At 39.9% G+C, this 24,342-nt stretch overlaps 1 protein-coding gene across 1 annotated transcript in view; it reads right to left on the bottom strand.

Moving 5' to 3' along the window:
• MACC1 (MET transcriptional regulator MACC1) overlaps positions 1-23,388 on the bottom strand; it is a 49,611-nt gene extending 26,223 nt beyond the window's left edge. Inside the window, exon 1 of the mRNA XM_064441814.1 lies at positions 23,236-23,388. Within this exon, the coding sequence (XP_064297884.1) occupies positions 23,236-23,388 (153 nt within the window). The remainder of the gene's footprint in view (positions 1-23,235) is intronic.
• Positions 23,389-24,342: the final 954 nt, after the last annotated feature.

Below are 24,342 nucleotides of genomic sequence, written 5' to 3'. Positions count from 1 at the left end.
AAAAGATTTATCTTATTTTCTTTTGCAGAAGCAAAAGTAAGGATTGCATAAGATTGTTGTTCCAAGTCTCCTCTTCCTCCAGTCCCTCTATACTTTATCCACCTTCACGGTCTTCATTGCATCACAGTGTCCAACTGTCTTTCCAGTAGTAGTTCTTCCTCTGGTGATGCATACCATTAGCCTGGATACAATACCTTAGTGGAAAGCTAGTTTTCCCATCCAGGAAAACACCACTGTTATATTGCAATAGATAGTATTACCCACTGGAAGAATTTAAGGATGTGTATTCCCTTGTCCTGCCTCCCTGGAGGGCTCAGAGGCAGAAACTATTCCTGAGGTTCTCACCAGCCAGTTGCCTGGCCTCCAAAATTGATCAATAGACTGCTTGCACAACAAATCAAAGAAATCCCCCATGTTGGCGCAGGCATCCCTATGGTGACTTTAATCCCCCATTGTCTCTATTCACCCCCAAGAGCATCAGCAGAGCTCCAGCTTGCTCTTCCTAACAGCCCTACCCCTCAGATTGCTACAGGCACCCTACCTCCCCACTGTTTCCAGCTTATCCTTCTGAGCCAACATCACTGATTTATGAGGGCAAAATTTGATGAAGCAGCTGAGAGAGCTGCAATTGCTCAGGAGTAGCATGAGTAGGCACTATACACAGGTGGGAGCCTACTCATTCAAGAAGTCTTCCCCACTCAGCTGTATGACATCTTTCCATGCCATTCGCCATGAAGAAAACACTTAATGTTATTTCTTCTTTGCATTTAACACGGCAGTGGTAAGAAGAGAATGAAGGCATAAAGCTGTTGCTTCCTTCTTTCTTATTTCCTTCCCTAACACCACACAGGTGCACTGGCTATGACACTGTGTTAGAGATGTGGAGGGAATTAGCATAGGACAGAAAATGAGGAGGTCAGTGGCTCAAGTCCTGTGAGGAAGACTCTCCACTCAAGTCACACATCTGAGGGGAAAAAACCAAAACCAATCCTTAAATTGTCATAAATTTCATACTTTTATATGCAAAAAATAGTTTAGTTGAAGGAAAATTTTCATCTGTCCCAACAAGTCTGGCTGATACCCTCAAAAAAAAAAAAAAAATGGCTGGACTGATGCAGTTACAAATTGCTCAGAAAGTTGGACTAAAACCAAACTTACCAAATTCCCAAACTGTCCCTCTCAGATAATGCTGCAGAAAAGCTTCAGGAAAATGATCCAGAAATGCTGTGGATTATACTTTATCAGTTCAAAATGTGTGCCCAGTTTTTTATTTAATTTATTCTGTCTCAGCAAGCTTTATTATTTTTCACCACAGCTGAAGTTATTGCCTTTTAGCAGAAGTGGAGGGCTGCAGATCTGTAACTCTTAGGTATAATCACAGCATTTCAATATGTTATCTCCAGCTTCCCCCTGGTCTGTCCCTGTCCCCTCCCCCCACCCAAAAGGAAAGCCCCCACACTCCAGTCAGTCCTGCACTCCTTCAAGAATTCCTACATGTAGTAAATACTTTTTCACTGATATAGCAGCCTCTGAAAGACCTGACCACTGTCCACCCTTCTGAAGAAACTGGTGTCAATCCTTTGGTTTACCTCACCCTTCACAAACACTGAGCATGCTCACCTTCCAATTTCATGTAGACTGAGCAGGCTCAGTATTTTATACTATTGAGTCTCCAACAAGGCTGCAGTTCTTTGTCCTGACTGGCTTCCTACACAGAAAAAACCTGGGCGTCATTTATCATCCAAAACCACCTCTGCAGCCATATGATGCTCCATTCACTAGAAAGAATAATCACCTGGTACATGAAGTGAAACTGCTATATAGGCTACTGTCAGACTACTGAAGTAAGTTACAGAAATGGATCTGAGAGCACTAGGATATTTAAACATCATGCAAAAAAACCCACATTAATTTCACAACTATTACTTTGAAAGGAAAGTTTAATGCACTGCCTAGAGCTGAGGTTTTCCTGACAGTCTTGCAGGAGGGGAGGCTAATCTCTCCCTGCTGGAGGAAACTACCAACAGTGTCCCATACATTGGCTATAGCAGACTGAAAGGAACAGACAATCAACTCAAATAGCACTAAACAGCCCAGGACGCAAAGTCCTTACAGGTACCAGCACAGGCCGTTTTATTCGGGATCAATGCCTCTATGAAGCTGGAGTTCCTCTAGCTGGCCAGCTTCACTCTGATCACTAATAGCAGAGTAACCTTTGCTTCAGACAGAAAGAAACCAGGTACAAGGTTACAAGTGAAATAAACTGAAATCCAGACCACACTTATAACAGCTTTTTCGTATTTTGACTTTCCTAGTTAGGAACCTGAAGGCATTGGCCAATTCAGAGAATTCAGCCTATTCAGCAACACCTTCCAAATGCCAACCCTAAAGAAACACTTCTGGTTTCATCTTCATAAGTTTACTGTCCTTGCTCCATTTGTACTGAAATGTGGGTGGAAGCATTCACTGCTTTTCCAAAAGGTCACTGACTTTGATGATCAAAGCAATTCCCTACCCATCACACCTCCTTGGCAGCAAGTCTCAAATTTTGCACCTTTAACTAGCTCCTGCCTCTCAAGATAATAAGGGTTCAAAATGTCTGTTGTGTTATATGAAATACTGCAGAATCATATATGCAAAATCCTACTGTTTTGGGTATTTTCTAACCAAATTTTTTATTTTATGGGTTTTCTACAGAGACCAACATACACACCACTTTTACAGTGTAGTTGAAAGACTTTAAATCAAGCAGCTCCCTCCTACCACTACACATGTATCCTTGCCATCACTGTCAGGGATTCCTTGATTAAAGTATGCAACTGTCACAATGTGTAGGTATCATTTTAATATTTAACTTATAAACATCAAATCAAACACACACCTTGATGTGTGATAGCAAGTTACTTCGCTTAAGACATTTTTCCTTGGTTGTAGTGAGACAGGAGTCTCCTGCTACATTCCTTTGCTACAGACACATGTAATCCTGTCTGTGCAATTTACTGGCTGAGATTTTCAGTTTCCTTTTTTATGGCAATTATTCTTCTATGTTTCAGGCCATTGATCATGACAAGCAGGTATTTGCAGAACATAGGATTCTCCAACAAAGAGCTGTCTAGTTCAAAAAAGGAAAGAAAAGCATGAATTATGAAAATCAAAACTCTAAATATGTCTGCTTCCAAAGCTTTATCTAAACTTTAATTTGGCAAGTATCATTGGAGGTGCATGGTCCAAATGTTGTCCAGCATTAAGTTAGTTTAGGTCAGCTCCTGACAGATCACAGTCCAGGGTTGTATTTGTATAGGTTGCTTCATCTGTAATAAAAAGAAATGTGTACAACTTTGCTCAAAACTTGCATTGTCATGATCTAAAAAAGTCTATAATGTAGTTTTTCTGTTACCTATTGTATAGCTATGTGAAATCCATCAGAAGTGAGACATATCAGTCAGCAGATCATCAGTAAAAACATGCAAAGATATTTGTCTAACTTAGTGAGAGTTCTAATCTTCAGAACTTCAGGAGATCGCACTCGACTTCACACCAAGCAGAAATGACCATATGCTCAGACAGTCTTGACGAACGTAGCTAAACAGTTTGTTCTGTTGTGAAAGTTAGTTCAGATCATTTTATTTTACAGTGCAAAATCTTCTCGCATTGCTGATTTTAGCAAGATTTTACAATGGTAAGTCAGTGTCTGTCATCATCATTCAGTACCCTGAATCACTAGCATCCACACAAGTAATTTTGTTTTAAAGTTTTTCGGAGATTAGCATTAAAAAACCCTAAGGCTTAACCCACAATCCGTATGTGAACTTTTTGCCTGGAGGGAAAGAGAGTGAGCTTTCAATCCACTTTCTCCATAGTAGGAGAGATGTGATTTGCCACCTAAGAAACATGTAGGTTGTTCAGCCTCCCAGATCTACTTGTCCCAAGAGGAATGGGGCTCGAGACACGCAGATTTTGGCACCACAGGCATGGAAGCTCAAAACCTGGCAGCTCCTATAGTTGCCAGACTGTTTTAGAATCACTAAATTTGATTTATTCACAGATTTCAAAGCCAAAAGAAACAAAGAAATAATCTTTACTCTTCCTATGCAAAATCAAGGCCTCAGCTTTTACCTAGCTGTTATTGTGCCAAGTTGAATACTTTTTATTGAACTGAAACTGTTTTAAAAAAAAATCCAATTTTGAGCCCCAGGACTTATGTTTATATTCTTTTGGGACCAATACCAGGGTTCTTTTTAACTTTTTCATTTATATCCTGGTAGAACTAGCTGGAATAGTATCCTGCTAAGCTTTGTACAAATATATAGCAAGTACAGCCTGGTCACAAGGAACTGATTGTTTAATGGACAAGACAAGGAAGGGCAGGGATGGGGGAAAAATGGAGACAGACGAGTTTACAGATGGAAAGAATAAAACACAAAGAAACTTATAGCCGCATTCCAGTGTCTTCCACCCCTACTGTAAGAACTGCGTAAACATGTGCTAACCCCTTAAAAATCCTGGTCCAAACAACTTGTCCCAGACCACTCAGGAAATTGGTGACAGAGCACAGGATGTGCAAGTGCCATGGGAAGAAAACTGCCACCAAGATCAGGTCTTTGAAAGCGACTGCATAAATATCACAAGAACTCTTCTCTGTCCCAAAGTGCCCACACCCTGAAAAGGCAACTAACTTGAGAGCAAGGCAGGTATTCATAACACCTCCTGACAGCCTTTGGCATTGCTAGGTTTGGCCTCCCTTTCCAGCTATGAGCAGACATCAAATACCAAAATCAGATACAAGGAAACTGTAGCTATGCGTAATAGGTAGCAGAAAATTACTGACATACACAGATACACATAAACCCCATACTGTTTTCTGTCTCATGTTTTCATTTGCCTGGTAAAACAACTGACCAGTAGACAAGCTTAGAAGTCTGGGATCATTTATTACCTTTATTTTTTAATAAATAAATAAGTAAATTAAAAAATCACAGTGATGATGAATGCAACTTGCATTAAGGTCAACCCTCAAACAAATTGTCCTTCTGCTTCTGCTACCATATACTACAGGAGACGAGAAAAACTATGGAAATTCTTACTTTTCTGGGGAGCACATCACTAGTGCATACAGTACCTCCTGCTTTGTGTTTTGTGACTGGAGTACAATCGTTACCGCTAAAAATAAACGAAGGAATTCCAAGGTGCGACAGGCGCTCTCAGATATTTTCCAGATTAGTAGCATCTGCTCAGCAGCCATATTAGCAGCCACCTGACAGTGCAAACCAGGCAAGTTACTGTGGGTGGGATCCAGCTGGCAGAGCCTAAGTACCTGCACTCTGCAGACAAAAAGGTAACTCTGAGAGCCATTGAATTCACCTCTTTCTCTCCACTGGTGAGATCTTTAAGTTATTTATCTTTAGGTTATTTATGTTAGGATGATGCATGTATTAAGCACTTAAAACTAGATTCACACAGACACCTGAGTCCAAATGCTTCTTAGTGGTCCAGAAAAAGCAGTTATCTCACTGGGGAAGCTATGCTAGCTTCCCACACTCTCCTCAAAACTGTATGGAGTTTAGTCTGAAAGCTTTTAAGCTTGGTTCAATTAGTGTAACTCATGTCCCATGTACCATCTAGCAGTAGATGGTACACAACTTTGCTTCTTGTCACCTTGTAGTAGTCTATTTATCCTGTATATGGAAAGTGAGGGGACAGGTTTGAGTTTAGCTTTCCTCTTCTCATCCCTTGAGACAAATGTTATGAACTCTTCAGTCAGAAGCTGCTTCTGCTGAGAACTGTTAGATGTTTCCTTAGAGAGCTAATGAGTTTTTACAAATGTATTTGTGATGTTACCCTTTCACTTGATGGTTGTACGCAATTTACTGGAAGCAAGATAACAGTCTCAGTCCAGAGACGAAGAATTGGTGTCCACACTAATGAACAGATCACATCTCAAATGGGAAGAAGAAAGAAAAAAAAATCACAGAGCAGAAGAACAAAACTGGCATTACTCATGTTCGTAGCACTATAATTTCACATGGAGTAACAAGTGACAATTTGTGCTGCAGAAATTAGGGCAGTACTATGAATAAATTGAGAATTCTTGTCTCCCTGCTGCATCATGCCCCTCCCACCTTTACAGAGATCCTGTTAAATTAAGGCTAGTGGATCAGAGGGAGTGAACTCATAGAAAGGTTATCATCAAATCATAGGCTTTTCTTCAGGGCTCAGATTTGATATTGCATGAGATCACGTACGAATAAAAACAAACCACCTAAAAGTCTTGCCAGCTGCCCTTCCTCTCCCCCCAGGTATTTTAGACAAAGTAATTTCCTTTTAATTACACAGCTTAGTACGTGTAGAAATACAGCTTATTCTCCATGTAAATACACATCTAAAGTTTGGTCCCAATTAGATCATAGGACCAAAATTAGGCTGTAGGATCTGCCACTAACAGGTCACAAACTTCAAGTCTACTCGTGAAAGTTTTGGTTTTTTACAGACATAGGCTCATATGGGAACTTGAAAAATCCTCGTCAAGTTATTGCACAAATGTTTTGTGATACAGCATATTGCAGCCAGTGGGAAAGAAGCTGTTTGGTTTAGCATGATTACAAAGTAGCTGGACAAGCAATGCTGGTGGCAGTTCATATTAGTAAGTAAAGACACAGCCTGAATTAATACCATTATATCTAACTAGAGGTCAGTGCAGATTAAAGTACGAGCCAATACATTTTATAATCAATTGAAATATTTTTGAACTCCCAATTAATGCAGGAAAGTAGTATATACCTCCATGGAGAGAGACACAGGGTTTAAAGAATTAGTTCAGAGCAAGCTTGGGATAGAACTAAGGCCAAATCTCCCAAGTTTTTAAGGTATTAGACAAGAGACAAGATCATCTGGCACTGCACTTGAGGCTAAGCCTGCTCTTGGGGATGCTGTCTGACTGGGTGGCTGGCTGCCTGGCTGCTCCAGAAAGCAGCAGTCCTACATCTCCTTTGCATCAACACTGGCACTTATCTGGTCTCACTGGGAGCTGGCCCAGGCACCGATGAGTCAGTGTTCACCTGTGCTGGCCTGTGGGAAGTAATGGCAAGGTATGAGAAATGGGACTGCCCCATTCAGCAGCAGGTGGCCATTAGAGGAGCTTAAATGTAGTGCCAGAACTTACCCAAAGTAAAATGGCATCTGCCTACCTCACAGGTATGTTGTAAAGAGGAACACAGAGATTATTAAGTACTCCAGTGTCTCCAGTGAAGGCAGACTTCCTCTAATAATTCAAAAAGATCCTTTCCCCATTGAGAATGCTGAAGAAAATGGCAAAGAGATTCAACTATTTACATTTTGAATTCAAATAATTGACATCCAGAGTCTTTATTAAATACAGATCCCAGACAGAAGACCTAGGAGAATCTCTCTGCCCTGCCAGAATACTCATGGGTTTCCAGACCATTTCCTCCTGCAGAGGCACCCATACAGCAAGGGGGAGGCAGCATTTGGGGGTACATAATGCAGTTTTCAACTAAACAATCAGCCAGCTTCCTGAGCAGGCTGGCTTGCAAGGTGAAGTTCAGCTATGGAAGGGAAGGACTTCGACTGTTACAGAAATTAAGCAGTATAGGCCTTTTAAAAAATTCCTTGAAAAAAATGTCTGGATAGATCCAAACCTAAAAGCTTTTCCTCTCCACCATGAGGACACCAAACCAGAGCCCAAAATGTCACTTGCTGCAAGCTATAAAACTTTGTTTCAGTTTTCTGAAGTTTTCAGTGGTTCAAAGCCCTGATTCAGCTTCACCACTGCTCCTTAGTAGGGAAGTACTCCAGTGCCTCATCTTATTGAAGTACACAATAGGCCCTTTGAGCAAATACTGGAGGCAAGAAAGGGAAGGTCAACAGAAAGTGATATGGCAGTGTTTGCTCACAAACCGAGGTTCTAACAGTAGGGCAGATATGAAGAACTACTGGAAAGCCTAATGAATTGAACAGCATAAGATTAAGTTTCCTGTAGCTAAAAACATGAAGAGGAACTTTCAGAGGAGCAATTTAAAAGTACTCATACACGTTGATTTCTAAACTAGTTGTAGTTTCTTAGAAAAAGTTTAAGCATGGTCCTCAGCAATTTAACTAAGGTGTTTGCCCAATGTTCAGAAATGCAAATAAGATACTGGTCTGTACTGAGAAGCAGATGAAAATATGGTGAAATATTACAGAGACAATACTTTTTTTTTTTTCCCACGAATATATGACCTCACCTTTACTTTGGAGTTAAGCTTCTGAAAAAAACCTATCTACTCTAAAAATGTAGAGTTGAAGGAGACAAACTGAAACGCACTCTAGAAAGAGAGTAAGAGATGAGAGGAGTAGTTAAAAAGATAGAAGATCAAATTAGACTAATCTTTTTATGGTAGCAGCAGAGTCTGGGAACTTCAGGAAAGGGATGCTGTTGAAATAGCTCCTTTTCTCCTCTTCAGTCATGTTCCATTTCCCATTGCGGGACCTGTGAGGTAACTTAGGATCCTATGTAGCATTTTGTAGCAGAAGGGATGTAAAAGCCTACAGTTCCAGCCAGAGCTATGCTTGCTCTTTTACAAATTTTTTTGCAAGTACGCACCATAGTTTGTGGTGCAGAAATTTGCCATACTTCAGCTGCCACTACCACAGAGCTCAGCTCTTCAGACAGGACATCCTTCAGAGACCACCAGGTTCAGTTGACTAAACAGCTGTTCCATGCAAAAAGCCAATCTTTTGGTTTTTACAGCAGCGCAGTTTATATTTCTGCATTGTATGAGCTTTTGGTGTTTCTTCCACCTATTTTGTATTCACATTTCAAGGGTGGACTTTCCTACAGGGATTTATGCCAAAGTTTACAGCAGCATAAACATGTGTAGTTTCTCAAGGAGCTTGAGTTTATCTGTTGTGGAAAATAGAGAGGAAAGGCATGCAACTTCACAGGTAGGGAATTTCAAAGCTTTTTCTTCCCTTGGATACCCTTCATAGAAATCTCTCAGAGACAGTCCACCAAACACAAATATTCTTGGGCCACAGGCCAAAAATTACTCTGACAAAGAGTTAAAAGAAAGCTGAATAACAAAGAAGAGTGCAATTGGACCCAATTAGCCATTCTCATAATAAGGGGAGAAAGGGGGGAAGAGAGACAGCACAACATTTGAAACCAAACATTTAAATGCTCAGTAAGCCTTCTATTGTAACATATAATTAGCCTGTTGAACACATTCCCACAAGATATTGTTGTACCATATAGTTCAGTGAATACGACCGTAGGTATTCCTCGTTTTTAATGTACCCAGGGTAAACACTATTTTATGGCTTCTAGCATGGCAATAACCACCTTGTACTTGTGTTGTAAAACCCATTGTATATCTCCCACCCAACACAGGCACTGTGCAACTGGTTTCAGTGCGTAAGTTCTGTGTTGGAGCATTTCACTTTAACCGCTGTCAAATACATGGTTTTGGGCTAGGGAAAGTGTTGCCAGTGTGGCAATTTGCACCTCCCCAAGTTCTACAAATACAAATTATTCCCTCCCTCCTTCCCTCCCTCTCTCACTTACTCAGGAGGGTGCCTATTGGCTTTCGTAGTAAAGCCAGTCAAAAATTATTTCCAAACTGTTCAGATTTTGAACCTGTCTCCTTAAAAAAAGAAATCTATATTAATGAAGAGGTGTTACTAGCCGAGTGGTAATAACAGGTGGGAAGAGAACAAGAACTGTTTCTTTCTTGTCTTTCATTTAAATGGTTCTATTTTTAAACAGACCAGCCAGCTCTGCCTGTCATTTTTTAGCCATAAAGGGAGTTGGTTCAAGGTCTGTCAGCATGATAGGTCTTGCCTCAATTTAGCCTGGATGTTACTTTTCAAGTATTCTTTTAATAGACAACTAATATTTTAAAGTTCAGAAGTATATGTGCTATTTAAACTCTATTTTTCTGATTTCTAGTAGCTGTCTTGTTAGAAGGGAGGATCGTTATGCAGTGTTCAGCACCCTATTGAACACTCCCGATACCCAACACACAAAGTCAGGGACTGGTATGGGAAGAGGAGTATTTAAATTAATATAATGCTTCAGTAAAACCAAACAACCAACCCCAAACCCCACAAATGCACACACACACACACACGCGTACAGTGGCTTATTTCACAACAGAAAAAAGACAGAGAAGGCCAGCTTAATATTGGTTGATACAAAATTGTAAGAGGTTCACCATTATTTATGCTCTCAGAAAAGGCAATCAACAGCACTTAGAAAGCACGGTGCCTTTCTCCATACATCCCAAACCACCCTAGGGTACAATATCACGCAATTCAAAATGTACACGGATTCTGTACCTTCTCCAGAGGCACCTGGCACTAGCTACGGCCAAAAAGAGAGGATCAGGCTGCAGCATGAGTATGAGGTAAAAACTTACTCAGGTATTTCAATCCTTCCAAAGTATTTTAAACAAAAAAAGCCAAAGATATCTGAAAGAAAAAAGCAAACTCACCATTCTGGAAACTAAGAGCTTTGTCCTAGATCCAAATTATGTCGTTGCTCAAGACATCAGCACTGTTGAAGGAACACTTTTTCTTGCTCCAGCATTGAAAACTCCAGTGTGCCTAAGGTTCAGGTAGGTGCTGGGAGCACACCTAGTAAGCCTTCCTCTTAGGGGTGCTGAGCAATGCCTGCTGGAATGTGCAGTCTAGCAGGCACCTGGCACCATTTGTTCAAACAGACAGGAAGGAGCGATGGAACTACATTACCCATAATTGCCTTCAGCAGGTTTATGATTACACCTGAAACCAGGAGAGGTAGCGTGGGAGTTTCGCCTTAGGGAGGAAAGATAGGCATGAACAGGAAAGAAGGGGGAAGCATGTGCTCCTTGTCTGCCGCTGGAAGAGAGGGTTTCCTACTTTCACACACCATGCTGCAGACATATTGAACTTTCTGGGAGGGGGACAAAGGATGGCCTTCTGATAAAGTTCAAGTTTAGAAATAATTAGATTTACAGGCAATGAACACAGTGACCAAAATTGCATGAACCTGTATGACCGGTTTGGGCATCTCTGTGCATGTGAGAGAATCAGACAAGTGGGTATGAGGAAGCAAGTGAAGGAGGGGTGGAAACGGCCTGAGAAGACATCTGCAGAGCAGGGAAAGCAGAGACATTCAGGTGGGTGGTGGGGTTCTGGTTCCATGAGCTTGAGAAAACACCAAGATTTCCCAGACATTATATTGCAGGTGTTTTTCTCAGTGATTTCAGCATTATGTGGGATAAGGTTGATAAAATTAAAGGGACAAAGATTATAGCCACAGAGAGATAAACGGTCTTTGAACCAGGAACGTCGTGGGGAGTTGGTAAAGACATGATTTGCCTGTCCTGTTGTTATTTGCTACCTGTGTTTTTGTGGCACTTAGGACTCACAGCTGAAACTCCCCTTTGATGAAAAGAGGCTTCACAGGCTTTCTAAGCCTGCCTCCAAAAAGCTGAAGTATAAATCAAAGAGGATTAAAAAAATTGAGAAAGGCAGAATCTGGGTTGTTTATGGAGGAGATAGTGTCAATATTGGTGGGCAATTTCTACCAGATAAGCTACTTGCCAAAATAAGTGGTTCTGTTTGACCAGGGCTGGTAGCAGAGTGGAGAGAAACTCAGCATATAGTCTCATCTGGGAAAAAATGAAGTTGAAATGGTGCCAACACCACTTCAACTAAATGGTCGATCCGTTGCAGCACCATTCAGTTATTCAGAGAACAGAACACTTTCCCTCCCCCTCCCAAAATCCAGAAAACAGTTTTTCCCAGATGACTAAATGGCTTTTTGGTTTAGGAATCTCTTCTATTTTGTATAATAAAGTAAGGCATTGACTGTGTCAAAGATGAAAAAAGAGATGCCCCATCTCCAAATGCTTTAACAAACTAGATATATTGTTGAGAGCACTTTGCCCTGCTGCCAGAAGCAGGAGGTTAGAGTAACACAGCAGGGTTATTCACTTTGTACTAAAACTACCTGTTAAAAAAAAATTAAGTCATTTCTACTCCCACTGCCTCTCTAATAGTGTAGTTTAGAAATTCAAGTTCTGGAAATAGATTATGTAGGGCAGATAAAGCTCTGTCAGACACCAGAAGAGAAATATTTCCAGAGACACTTAGTGTCTTACTCAGAGCTATTAAGAAAGCAAGTATTTAATTTTTGTTACATATTTCATTTCCTGGGGTTTGGGTTTTTTTTTTTTGAGGTAGGCACTGCCTATGGCATGTCTCTAATACTAATGACAATGACATCGCAAGCAAGTTGAAACTCACTGTTGTGCTAATATAATTTAATAATAAATTAAGATCTTGGTATCTTAAACTCTAAATTGCAACCCCTTTTCTGTCATCTCAGGCTACTCCTTAAAATTTCCATTTAGATAAGATACTTTTCCCCAGACTTTATTTCTCTGAATGGGCCATTAGCTCGTAATGGAAATGTTGGTTCCCAGTAGGATTTTCAGAGCCAAATGTTTTTGACAATCCATTCTTCCGATTCAAATAATAGTTTGAAAAATAGTAGTGGTATTTTACCTTAAACAGGAAGACTTAAGTTTAGGCTGATGATTTTTAACATACCTTTTCACAGGGATGAATCGAAAATTAATTAAATACAATATGCTTCTCAACTGTTTCTCAGCTAGAAAATCACTATAGGGGATATTTGTACCCATAGCTTTGTGGGACCCTGCTGACCCACATAAATCATCTACAGTATTTCAGTTCACCTTTGGACCTCAGAAAAGGGTTTGGGTATTAACATAGTCTATCTGGGTTTTCTGTACAAGGCTGACCAATTATTAGTTCCCACATTTTTATTAAACTCTGCCACTTCGGTCTTGCTGCATAACGGAGTTTACCTTGAAGGCATCTCAAGTAGGTGTTTAAAAGACAGCACTGCATATCCTGCTACCTCTCCACAAACAGATCTGACCAGTCAGCTTCCATTTCCAGACTCCGCTGAAACTCATACTTTGCAACAACTTTCCTTTGAACATCATTTGATGAGACACTGAGGTTTTCTGCAGCTTGACTCATTTTCAAGGCAAAGTCTCCCAGAAAGCAGATTTAGACTGTTAGGACTTAGGAATGCTAAGTATTATATGGACAGTTAATAAACAATTTCATGTGTTTAATTAACTCTGCTGTTGGTGTACAGGGGAAACCCACATGATGTACACGCAGACGAAAGCAATTGCAGATGCTCACAAGCTCATTTGGCAATATATTTTTCACATTTTTTGTTTGCTAAACTCAATCCACTTCTCAGACATATTTCTGTCATTTAAATCAATGGAATTTGGGGAGGAATATTTTGGGACAGGAGTGGGACCTATGAGATTGGTTTTGATATTTTGATATGGAAAGCTTGAAAGCTGATTACACATATCTGTAGGAAGCCCTGGGTGAAACCTGGACATGATGGGTCAGTCTGTGTGAACGCAATGACTGGTGTAGTAAGAGCAGGAGAGCTGGTCTGCAGCAACTACGGCAGACAAGTCCAGGGCACAAGCAACATCATTGGATACTTGCTTCACTATGGCAGTGGCTGAACACCACCAAGCCACATCCTTTGGCTTTTGCAACTTTGCTGGTTGTGTTGGCAGGATCCTGGAAAGCTTGGGAGCATAAACAATCACATTCTGGTTTCACATTACATAACACACATGAAGTGGCAGCTATTTCACAGAATCACAGAATCTCAGATTCACAGATTTCTTCACTTTTCCTTTGATTACATCATGGGCTTTCCACTTCATTGATTTTTTCCTTTTTGTTTGTTTAAATAACTCCATATTTTGACAGCTACACCTAGCAATGATTGCAGGGTCAAAGGGCTTACTTCAGTTCTGTCTGTAAACATATTTGTCTGCAACAGATTGAGTAGCTGGGGCACAAAGTAGCATATCTTTTTGGACCTGATTTCAGTTTTGCTGAAGTTCTCATCAGAAAAATTATAAACACCAAGGCTTCAGTACACATTACATATTGTTCTCATCTCGTTTGTTTCAGTCGTTCCTAAAGCTCCTGAGAAAACAAGTATGAACCCCCTGCCCATCAAACCATTACAAAAGGGGCACCGTTGAGAAGAGCAATGAAGCTGGTGAAGGGTCTGGAGAACAAGTCTTATGAGGAGCAGCTGAGGGAACCGAGGTTGTTTAGTCTGGAGAAGCGGAGGCTGAGGGGAGACCTTATCACTCTCTACAACTACCTGAAAGGGGGTGGTAGCGAGGTGGGTGTTGGTCTCTTCTCCCAAGTCACTAGTGATAGGACAAGAGGGAATGGCCTCAAGCTGCATCACGGGAGGTTTACACTGGATATTAGGAAAACTTTCTTTACTGAAAGAGTGGTCAGAAATTGGAACAGGCTGCCCAGAGAGCTGGTGAACATCATCCCTGGGGGTGTTCAAAAAATGTGAAGATGTGGCACCTCAAGGCATGGTTTAGGAGACCTGGTAGTATTGGGTTGATGGTTGGACTTGATGATCCTAGAGGACTTTTCCAACCTTAATGATTCTATCATTCTTTGATAAACCCTAGGCTACATGACAGTTGCCTGTACAATGATTTCCAATGAAAATTAGCTGTGGGTGCTACACCATAATTTATGCATGCACATGTGAGAGGAAACAAAGGTACAATGTCAGGCCATTCTGGATATAAAGAAGCCACTCAGACATAGTCAAATATACATTTTTTTCTCCCCCCCTGCCCACCAGTGGAAGAAAAACTTCCAAGGCAAAGAATATTATGTCCAAAGGTGTTTACACATAAGGTACCAGCTTAAGTATACCTCCCAATGAAAAAACATTTGCTAACGAAGAGAGGTGTTGGGGTGAAAATTGTGCCAGGTCTTTGCTAGAAAATGTTTAATAGTATAGTTATGCTGGCAAAAGCGGTTTTGGCTGTTTTTACTGATTCCAGAACCCTGAGTATAACCTACACCAGCAAAAGCACTTCTTCTGCCAGTTCTGTGTCCACATTAGGGCTGTTACCAGTATCAAATGTCGCCAAAAATCACATTCCTAAGGGATATTACTTATATTAACAAAAATTTCTAATACAAAGCAGGCTTTACAAATGCTGATGAGTACTCCACCCAGGCAGACAAAAACACCTCTCCTGATAAATAGCAATCCAAAGCAATCAGAAAGCTTTTACCTGGTTTCTGAAGGGCAGGATACAGTTCTGTGCAATGTTAAACATTAGAAAAACAACTCTCAAAGCATGTTGTATGCTCAGTGGGCTACCTCTTAAACTTCAGTCAAGGTGAAGACTTGGTTTAAAAAAACTCTGTGGCATCGCCTTTTAATGAACACATAGAACTAGTGGCAACAATACCACAGTATAGGAAACTGCAGCCAAAGCCGGCAGCAAAAAATATGTATTGAAACTGTTGCAGGCAATAGACCAAACTGAAACAACACTGTACAGCATGGAAGTTAGTAAGGAAGATGTTATATTGAGCAGCAGAAGCTATATCTGTAGTTACTATATCTGCCTGTGCTCTGGGAAAAAAAATATGGAATCAGTTCTGCATGGTGAGTTGGATCAAGAACTGAAATTTGTTTAAAAAAAAGGGGAGAGGGGGAGAATACCACCTAGAAAGTCCTAGTGAAAACACAGTTGTTCTGATTTTCATATATCAACAACTCAAGGAAAATAATTGGCTTCCTCTAGTATTATCTTAGTGAAGGAATAACTATGCCATGCCCTTATGCTGACTGAACATTAAATTACTTTCAAAAGAGAGGTTTTTGTTTCTAACAAAGAGAAAACTTTAAAGAGGAATATCCAATCGAAATACTCATATGAATAGGTAGCTGGCAAATTGAACTGAAGAATATCAGAGCAGGAACTTTACTGAATGGTAAGTATGTGGTTGCCAAGAGGGACATTGAGGAAGGGCTCTGAAACTAGTAGAGAAAGTTCTCTTTCTCCCTTGAAATAGCAAGTGGGTTGGAGCTTGTGCCCTAGGGAAGGACTCACAACATGTCTTTTGTACCATGAAAACATTTGTGTTTCCTCTCTGTAACTAAAGCTGTTTAGCTTGGTTAGTTGCTAGATTACTTTATACAAAGTGTGTTCATGAACAAACAATTTCTTTTGTGTTTACACTGTTTACGTTCTGTTGCTAGCAAACCTCTCTCTCCCACAGCCAAATCTGCTGCACTCTGCAGGGAAGGTTCACTTACTCCATTCCCACAGAGAAAAGGCACCAGGTGACCTCAAAAGAAGGAAAACAAATTGTGGCTTGAGCATGTAAGCCTACCACCTCAGTCAGTAAGGCACCAGCAAAGACTGCCATGGACCAAGTGGTGTTTTGCAGAGACCCATCCTGGAGAAGTGCTTGCAGGGGTGCCTCCAGATGTAGCCAGGAGCAGTAGTAGAACACAAGGCCACATAGCACTTACTTCTGTAGCATTAGACTGGGCAGAAGAATAACACCTCTCAGGTTAGGAAAAGCCTATGTTTGCCCTAGGTCCTCATTAAATCCCGCAGACTCATTAAGATGGATTGCTTTACTCATGTTGCACTAAACCAAGGAAAATGTTCCATGTGACAGTAAAAAAAACCCTGCAGGTGGGAGTGACAAGGCAAAAGAACAGTGTCCAGGTTGAAGAGTTCATGTCTTGAGGAGTAATGAGCAGTGGAGCAAAGAAAATACTGTTTCATCTCAGAAGATATTCTAATATTGTGTTTCTAGAAATGATTAGCACACTGTACTCAGCTGCACTTGGGTAGAAAATAACTGATTACTAGAGATTTCTTTGTTTTGGTTTTTTTTTTAGCCTAATTTCCTCAGGAAACAAGGTCTATATAATCACACTGTGTCTGTCTAAGTCTCCAACTGATCCTCCTCACCACTAGTTTGTGAATCCATTAGCCAGTTCAGCTCTGTTCAGATCATTGCAGGGACTGACATCTCAGATTTGGTAGAATGCTACAAGTTTCTTGAAAAGGCTTATCCAGGTACAAGAAAAGCAGAGGATCTCTGTGGAGGAAAGGTTTCTATATTATTAGACCTCAGAGAATTACACAGAAAACAACAAATGAAAGAGGGACTGTTATGAAAAGACAAAATCCAGAGAGGGTTTCAGGGCTTGTCCTTTTTTAACAGTTAAAAATCCAGTTCAAAACAAAAATTAATGAGAAATTCAGCTCCAGAAGCTCCTCTTTCTCGTAGGAATACATTTTTATTTTTCTTTTGGTTAGTCGATGTCCATGTAGGAAAAAATAACATATTTGTATGCATCTATATATGACACAAAGAATAAGAATCTGATCTCATTGTAGAACCCAAGCAGCTCTGCTGAATTAAGTAATAGGTGGCTAGCTTTGACCGTATAGGTTGTCAACATGGACCAGTTTTTCAGCAATGAGTATTTTAGGAACTTGAAAATCTGGCCATGGATGCCTCACTGGGAGTCAGGAGATGCTTTTGAAAGTCAAGCCTTTGTTTAGGTGCCTATGTGGAAAGCAGGCTCTAGTGAAAATCAGATTTGAACTAGCAGGCTAAGACCTAAAAAATGTATCTAGCACCATTACCAACAGAAAACTGATTGTCTCCATGTTAGATAGGAGTTGAACACTGGCAGAAATAATAGGAGTTTCATATTCTTCATGACATTTAAAACTGAAAGTACTTACTAGCTGTGGTTTCTTCCTTTTATTTCAGAGTGATAAAAATGCAATTTTGGAAAGGCTCAAACAAATTAAAATTTTTGTGTTATACCTTCTTACCAAATTGAAGAATTATTTGCTAAATATCTATCAATTACAGTATAATTATAACTTCCTACCTAGAACCCAAATATTTAACCCTTTATCGCTGGTTAGATCTCCACTAGCATTGGAGCTAATAAAACCTGAAAACTTAGGGCCAAAAATTCAGTGCTTTCTTCATTCCAAAGTGAGGTGGGTTTGTTTTTTTTTTTTCCAGTTGAGAACATTTCTCATGTTAGTAGGAAACATTTCTCATATTTTAAGTTTAATAATTCTTTAGCCCGTATCTAATGATAAACACAAATGTAACTGATGTGTTGAACTGTAATCTAAGAAGTAGCTAAACAGCAAGTCAGCAGTGAAGCTGTGAATGGAGCTAAAGGCTGACTTCTTGTCCCTTCTCGCAGTCACCTGGCATCCTTAATCACAGCATGTTGTTTCTCACTCTGACATTTTCTTGAAATGATATCTATTAGAGTGGTCCAGTACCTGAAGGTTGCCTACAAGAAAGCTGGAGAGAGACTTTTTATAAGGGCATGTGGTGACAGGGCAAGGTGTAACAGCTTTAAACTGAAAGAGGGTCAATTTAGATTGGACATAAGGAAGACATTTTTTACAATGAGAGTGGTGAGGCACTGGAACAGGTTGCCCAGAGAAGCTGTGGATGCCCCATCCCTGGAAGTGTTCAAGGCCAGGTTGGACGGGGCTTTGAGCAACCTGGTCTAGCGGAAGGTGTCCCTGCCCATGGCACTGGGGCTGGAACTACGTGATAGTGAAGGTCCCTTCCAACCCAAACCATTCTATTATTGATTCTATGATTACAATAAGGCAGATGACTGCATATTTCTGCAATAACTGAAGCAATAGCCTAGGTCTACTATATTTTTGAGCTATCCTACCCAATAACTTGTGTCTAATACCTTAAGGATTCATTAGTCATATTTACTCTGGGGTATACAAGATAAAGAAATGTAAAGATTTCCTTTCAAATATTGTGTAAAACTAGAAATAGGAGTCAGGGTTTGGATAGTGGCTGTAGCATGAAAAAAGTATGTACAAAACTATCATAGAATTTTATAAGAGACTCAGACTGATCAGGTTTTATTCATCAATTACTTATATATCATTTTTGCAGATTAAAAATGTACAGGGTTTGGTTGCATTTTTCATCTGTTTTCCTTAGGTAATTTTACCATATTTATTTTTACAGTGACTCTAATCAGTTAAGTTCAACTATGCCTTTGTCACAGACTTGAGATAGAGAACTGTGATCTCACTTTCTGTGTACTCGTAACCTGGAAAAAGGCACTCTGTTTCTCACTGTCAGAGCAGGCAGGAGAAAAATAACAATGCAAAGAACAAAAACCATCACTGATAAAGAAAATATTCAGCTATGTAATCACTCAGGTGCTCAATTAAGTTTCTGAGTCAGAAAAGCATCAGATAATCTTGTTGTTGATGCAATTCAGATGCATATTAAAGTGTGTATTTTGATTTTTTGCTCTTTAGGAAAAGCATTATCATACTTACATTACATATGTATATGTTTTTTTCTGAGCTGGAATCTAAGCTCTGGAGTACATGTCTCTGTGATACTAACCAGACACTGTCACCATCCTGATAACATTGTCTCAGCTTTTAATATCTGAAATGTAATTTTCCAAAAGCTCTACAAACACCCACCTGATCTGCAAAGCACTATTTCTGGAACTGAAATCTCTTTTCTATAATAAGAAATTTCTGGTGCAGTATGAGCACATCACACATCCTCCTAATGCAGACTGACCCTAGTCCCTTCAGAAAAGGCCTGGCATTTTCACCCTTAGAAGGAAAACGCAGGAGCTGGCTTTAATTCCCAAGTGACTTCACATGGCCAATCTGAAGCACACATAATGGCCCTGAGACCTTCCTAGATGGTCTTTAACATTGCCTACCAAAAGGCAAGATAACTTCTGGCTGCCTAAGGAGCAAGAGGGCTGGAACCCACAAGCATTTCAGTTGAAAAGCCACTCCCAGACCTGGCCAGCTCCAGGAATAGCTGCTGTCAGCTCTGGGCCCATGGTACTTAAAAGAGATCTTCCTATTCAGTAATACCGCCAATTGCCTCTGATTACCATAATGACTGTAATTAATGCCTACGCTACCAAAGCTGTGTGTGCTTGTACAGCAGCCCTCCACCCACTGCCAGCACCCCCGGCCATTCTCCGCAGTGTGTGAGGCAGTGGCAGCTGTGCACTCCCTGCATGTATTGACATTTTTCGCATTGAGGCTCCTAACAAGGGAAAAATAGTAGTGCAAGAAGACAATACTCTGACCTCATTTTCTGTAAATATCATGTCTCTCTTTAAGTTTTCACTTTTAAGGCGTTCAGAGGTTCCAACTAAAAATGATTTGTTGGCTTAGAGAAAACCTGCAAGGTGTAATAAATAGTATGATTTAAGTATAGCATATGTTGAGAATGCAGTTATAAAAAAGAAATAATGCAGATCTTCAGCTGCTATTAATCAGAACAACTTTGCTGAAGCAAAGGGAGTAATTCTAGTTTACATATTCTGAGGATCTGATTCCTACGTTCAGCAGCAAAGCTGTTAAACATGGAACATTGCTTCAGCCCACCAGGTCCCTGTTAACTGAAAGCTGTGGAGATAGGAGCATATTTGGTTTTGAGGCCTTTATGGGACCTGTTCTGGAAGGCAAGTTCCTGCAATGCACTGAATATTTGCAGTGCTGACTGGCTCAAGGGAGTGCTCACTCAGAAAACTTGGAAGGTTCACTCCTGTTGCCTTCATTTTGAATATAATCATTTAACTTTGTTGACACCTACAGGAGCAGGATAAGATCAAATAACTAACTGCTTTAAACTTCTTTAAATGATATGGGTGGTTTCAGGAAACATTTTCCAGCACAATAATAAAACTGGCATTTAACCTGGCATCTTCCAGTGTCATAACAATTCTCTTCGGCTTTTAAAACAAATGCAGTGAGGAAGCTGTGATTATTCACGGGTGATGAAATTGCAGTTCTGCACCAAAGCTGATTGTGGTGTTAACAGCTGTTAACTTCGCTGACCTCAGACAACTTTGAGTTTAGACCAGCAGTGACACTGCCCAGTGGGCGGAAGTTCAAGTAGGAACAGCAAATTAAAAGGTCTGTAAAACCACCTCAAAATGTAACAAAAAACCCCCAGTTGCATTTCAGTAAACACACAGAAAAGTTAATCAGCCTATGAAGTAAGACGGTTTTGAATAACAGTTTGTTTTGCAGAGGATCCATGAGGATTCCCTTTGAATGCACTTCTTGCTGAAGGCCAAGTTCAAAAATATACATAAATTGGACAGTGATGCTGGCATGCTTCAGTAAAACTTTTTAGACTATAGTAATGCAAATGCAAAAACACATAAGAAGTGCTCATGAATACTTGCCCATATAAAAACCTACATTTCTGCTTTCATATTATTAGCTACTCTTTTCTCTGGCTTAGTTTACTGGCGTTTGGACCTCATTTCTGTATAAAGAAATAGTTTTTGGAATAGGGGCTCGTTTTCTCACTTTATTAATAGTGGACAAAATTAGTCATAGTAAAATACAATTCATTAAAACATTAATCTTTTAACTACAAGGAGAAAAAAACAACTGACACATCTGAAAAAAAGTCCAGAGAATGATCTTCCTGACAAGTGGCTTGAGATGGATTCTTCGGCAATATCTGCAAGCTGTAAGTCATCATCTTTTTGCCCTCATAAGCATGTAAAATCATATACAAGTTCAGTCATGACTGTTAAATTGTGGATCAAAGCCACAGTTCATTATACTGAAGAAAGTACCTAAATACGCCCACAAACAGTATTCATTATCAGTGCCACCCAGGCCCATTGTTACGCTCTTCGCTGCTTTTGAAAACAGATTATATTGGTGTTTGGTTGAACAAACATACATATTTCTGATCTGACTTTAACAGTCTTGTGTGAGGTGATACTGTCTAGCAACAGATATGACCTGTCAAGCCTCACACACTGGGAGTTCAAGGCTCATGCTCGTGACTCCAGTCTCCTGCTCCTCTGTAGCTTGGACTGCGTCTCATGCACTGGCCATGCAGTGCCTTCGCTCTGGTTCCTTTACTGGTGTTGTTTTGCTGACCAGCTGCACCTGGAGCATTTGTTTACAGATTAGGGTATTGTGCTGGGTTGCCCCACGTGGAAGGACTTCTTCCCGGACTCATTTGTCTGGTTAAAACAGTGCTACTTCCATGCCAGCCCCTTCAATTCGGGTCTCAACCTCACATCCCACTTTCCACCATCCAGGATCTTCCTTATGCATTGAAGCAGATGAATCTTGAAAGAAAATGTACTAATAAAGTTGTAAAATCAGTCAATCATACTTGCAATTAGAATAATTCATACGAAGCATGACTGCATGCAAGTTTCTGTTAAGGTTGACATCATTATGAATTTCCAGATCTTATATAATTGGTGCCTCCTCTGTTCAAAGTTTGAGTGCTGGACATTGGGAAATGTATTTATGAGCCAAAGAAAAAGTAATAAAATACTTTGATGAATTTGAGTGTCTCGTTCTATTTGTCAGCCATGCTTTCTTTGGAACTTTCCTCTTCCTTGGAATCTCAGGCACCTCCAAGAATTTCTAACTTCATATCTTTCTGGTGGATTTGCCCTAGAATATAGCCCTTGGCAAATCATTCCTGCAAAAATGTCTGTGGCAGTTCAGAAATTACACCCTTCACAGATTTTTATCCTTGCTTCTCTGCCAAGGATTCTGTAGCTAAAGCTCTTCTAGCACAACGTATCAGGTGAGTGCTCCTCATTGCATACATAATCTGAAAGTATACCATGAAAAACCTCCTACTGCAGCCCCATTCTGCCATTTGAATTACAAGGTGCTAATCTTTGTTTGATGTCTTATTTCTAGATTTCAGCAATGTGAGTGGACAGAAAGAAGATTTGCCGCCTTTTGCTGCAACTTGCATTGGAAAGAAGGTCTACCCTCTTTGGAATATTTTCCCTATAACTAGTATGAAAGAGGGTGATTTTTAAAACTCACAATACTTTGCAATCTCTTCAAACAATCATTTTAAATTCTTTCTTTGCATGTCTCCCAGTTTTCCTGTTGCAATATGTTCTAGTCAGTTCAGAAATTAAAACCAGTGCTGCTCCACACGTGTGTTATCTTTTTCATCAAATTTCTTATGATGCCATCATTACTCCTCTTTATTTGGCCTGAAAAATAACATCTCAGTTCTGTCATTTAAATTCAATTTAATGGTTTAGTAAACAACTACAGGGATATCACATACAATAGTAGTATTTTTACGGGCTGAAGCCACACTAAATTCCAAGCACGGGCATTGTGATGAGCAAACAGAGCCCTTGCCAACTCCATTTTGCTACATATGGTACTAAGCTTTCCATAGTATTGGCATCCTTGCAGAAGTTTCTGTGACAGTTGTTGAGCATCAGGACTGAATAACACATTGTAACTTTACCATTATAACTACTACTCCACATTGAGTAACCCTGTATACTCTATATGAACCTTCTGTCATTATCCATGTACGCTTGAATAAAGTCAGTTGTTTTTTCTTGGGGAAGTTTGCTGTTTCATCAACCATAATTGGATACTGTTTACGAGAAACCATTGCGAAAATAGCCCTCGCAGACTTACGATCCATGATTTCTGTCATCTCATTTTGAGTAACTGGAATTGTGCATTTGTTTTGACCCTTTTCCAGTTGTTGTAAAGTACCAGGATCACATCTGCTTGCAAAAAGCAGCTGAATCAAGTCGCTCTTGGCTTCTGAGAGGCAGGCATGTCTTCAGCTTATTCAGTACAGTGATCCTGCGGTGCAAATCTCTGTTGTGCAAGATGATGAATGCAAGAATTTTGTTACCATTTGCCTTTTTCCTTCTTTCTCCTATGAATACTGAAAACTTACCAAGTCACTTGGCATTCTTTGTGGTTGCTTGAAGAGTAAGAGCCCTGATGCCTCAAACTTCTTTTCTGATTAGGGGACCCAGGCTAAGTAAATGCTTCTTCTGAGTAGTTAATCAAAAGTTATCACAATTAAAAGCTGCATCATCACAGAAATGGGGTGAATTGTTGCAGACTTCAAAATAGAAACCCTGAAAATCTTCAGATTACAGTGAGCAGTGGAAGGGTTTCATTTCCCAGAGCTGCATCATCAGTGGCCTCTGATGAAATGTTTCAAACGTTTTCCTGGGATAAAGTACTGTTTGTTCTTGTTTCAGATGGTGATAAATATAGGCCATTATTACACCAAGAAAAAAGGTTCATTTTTTGTTAGAGAAGGAATTCCATTTTATAACTAAAGATTTTAAAATATATTTCATCTTATTTTAAGAAAAATATTACTTTCTCATTTATTTTGTTCAATCACTACTTATTACATTTGGGTTTTTTTACATATAGGACTCCTGACAAATGAAACTCTTTAGCTGAATTTGGGTTTACTTGTTAACTGTTCTAAAATAGAGCAGAATAACAAAGGGAAAGTTAGAAAGTTAGGCTCCTATTTGCCCAGAGAAGTAGTATCTTTTCCTGCTTCTGTGATAACTAGTTATAACCACTTTGT

The sequence above is a fragment of the Phalacrocorax carbo genome, chromosome 2, assembly GCF_963921805.1.
Source record: "Phalacrocorax carbo chromosome 2, bPhaCar2.1, whole genome shotgun sequence".
In the NCBI taxonomy this organism is placed as follows: domain Eukaryota; kingdom Metazoa; phylum Chordata; class Aves; order Suliformes; family Phalacrocoracidae; genus Phalacrocorax; species Phalacrocorax carbo.
This window is presented reverse-complemented; position numbering and strand designations above follow the sequence as displayed.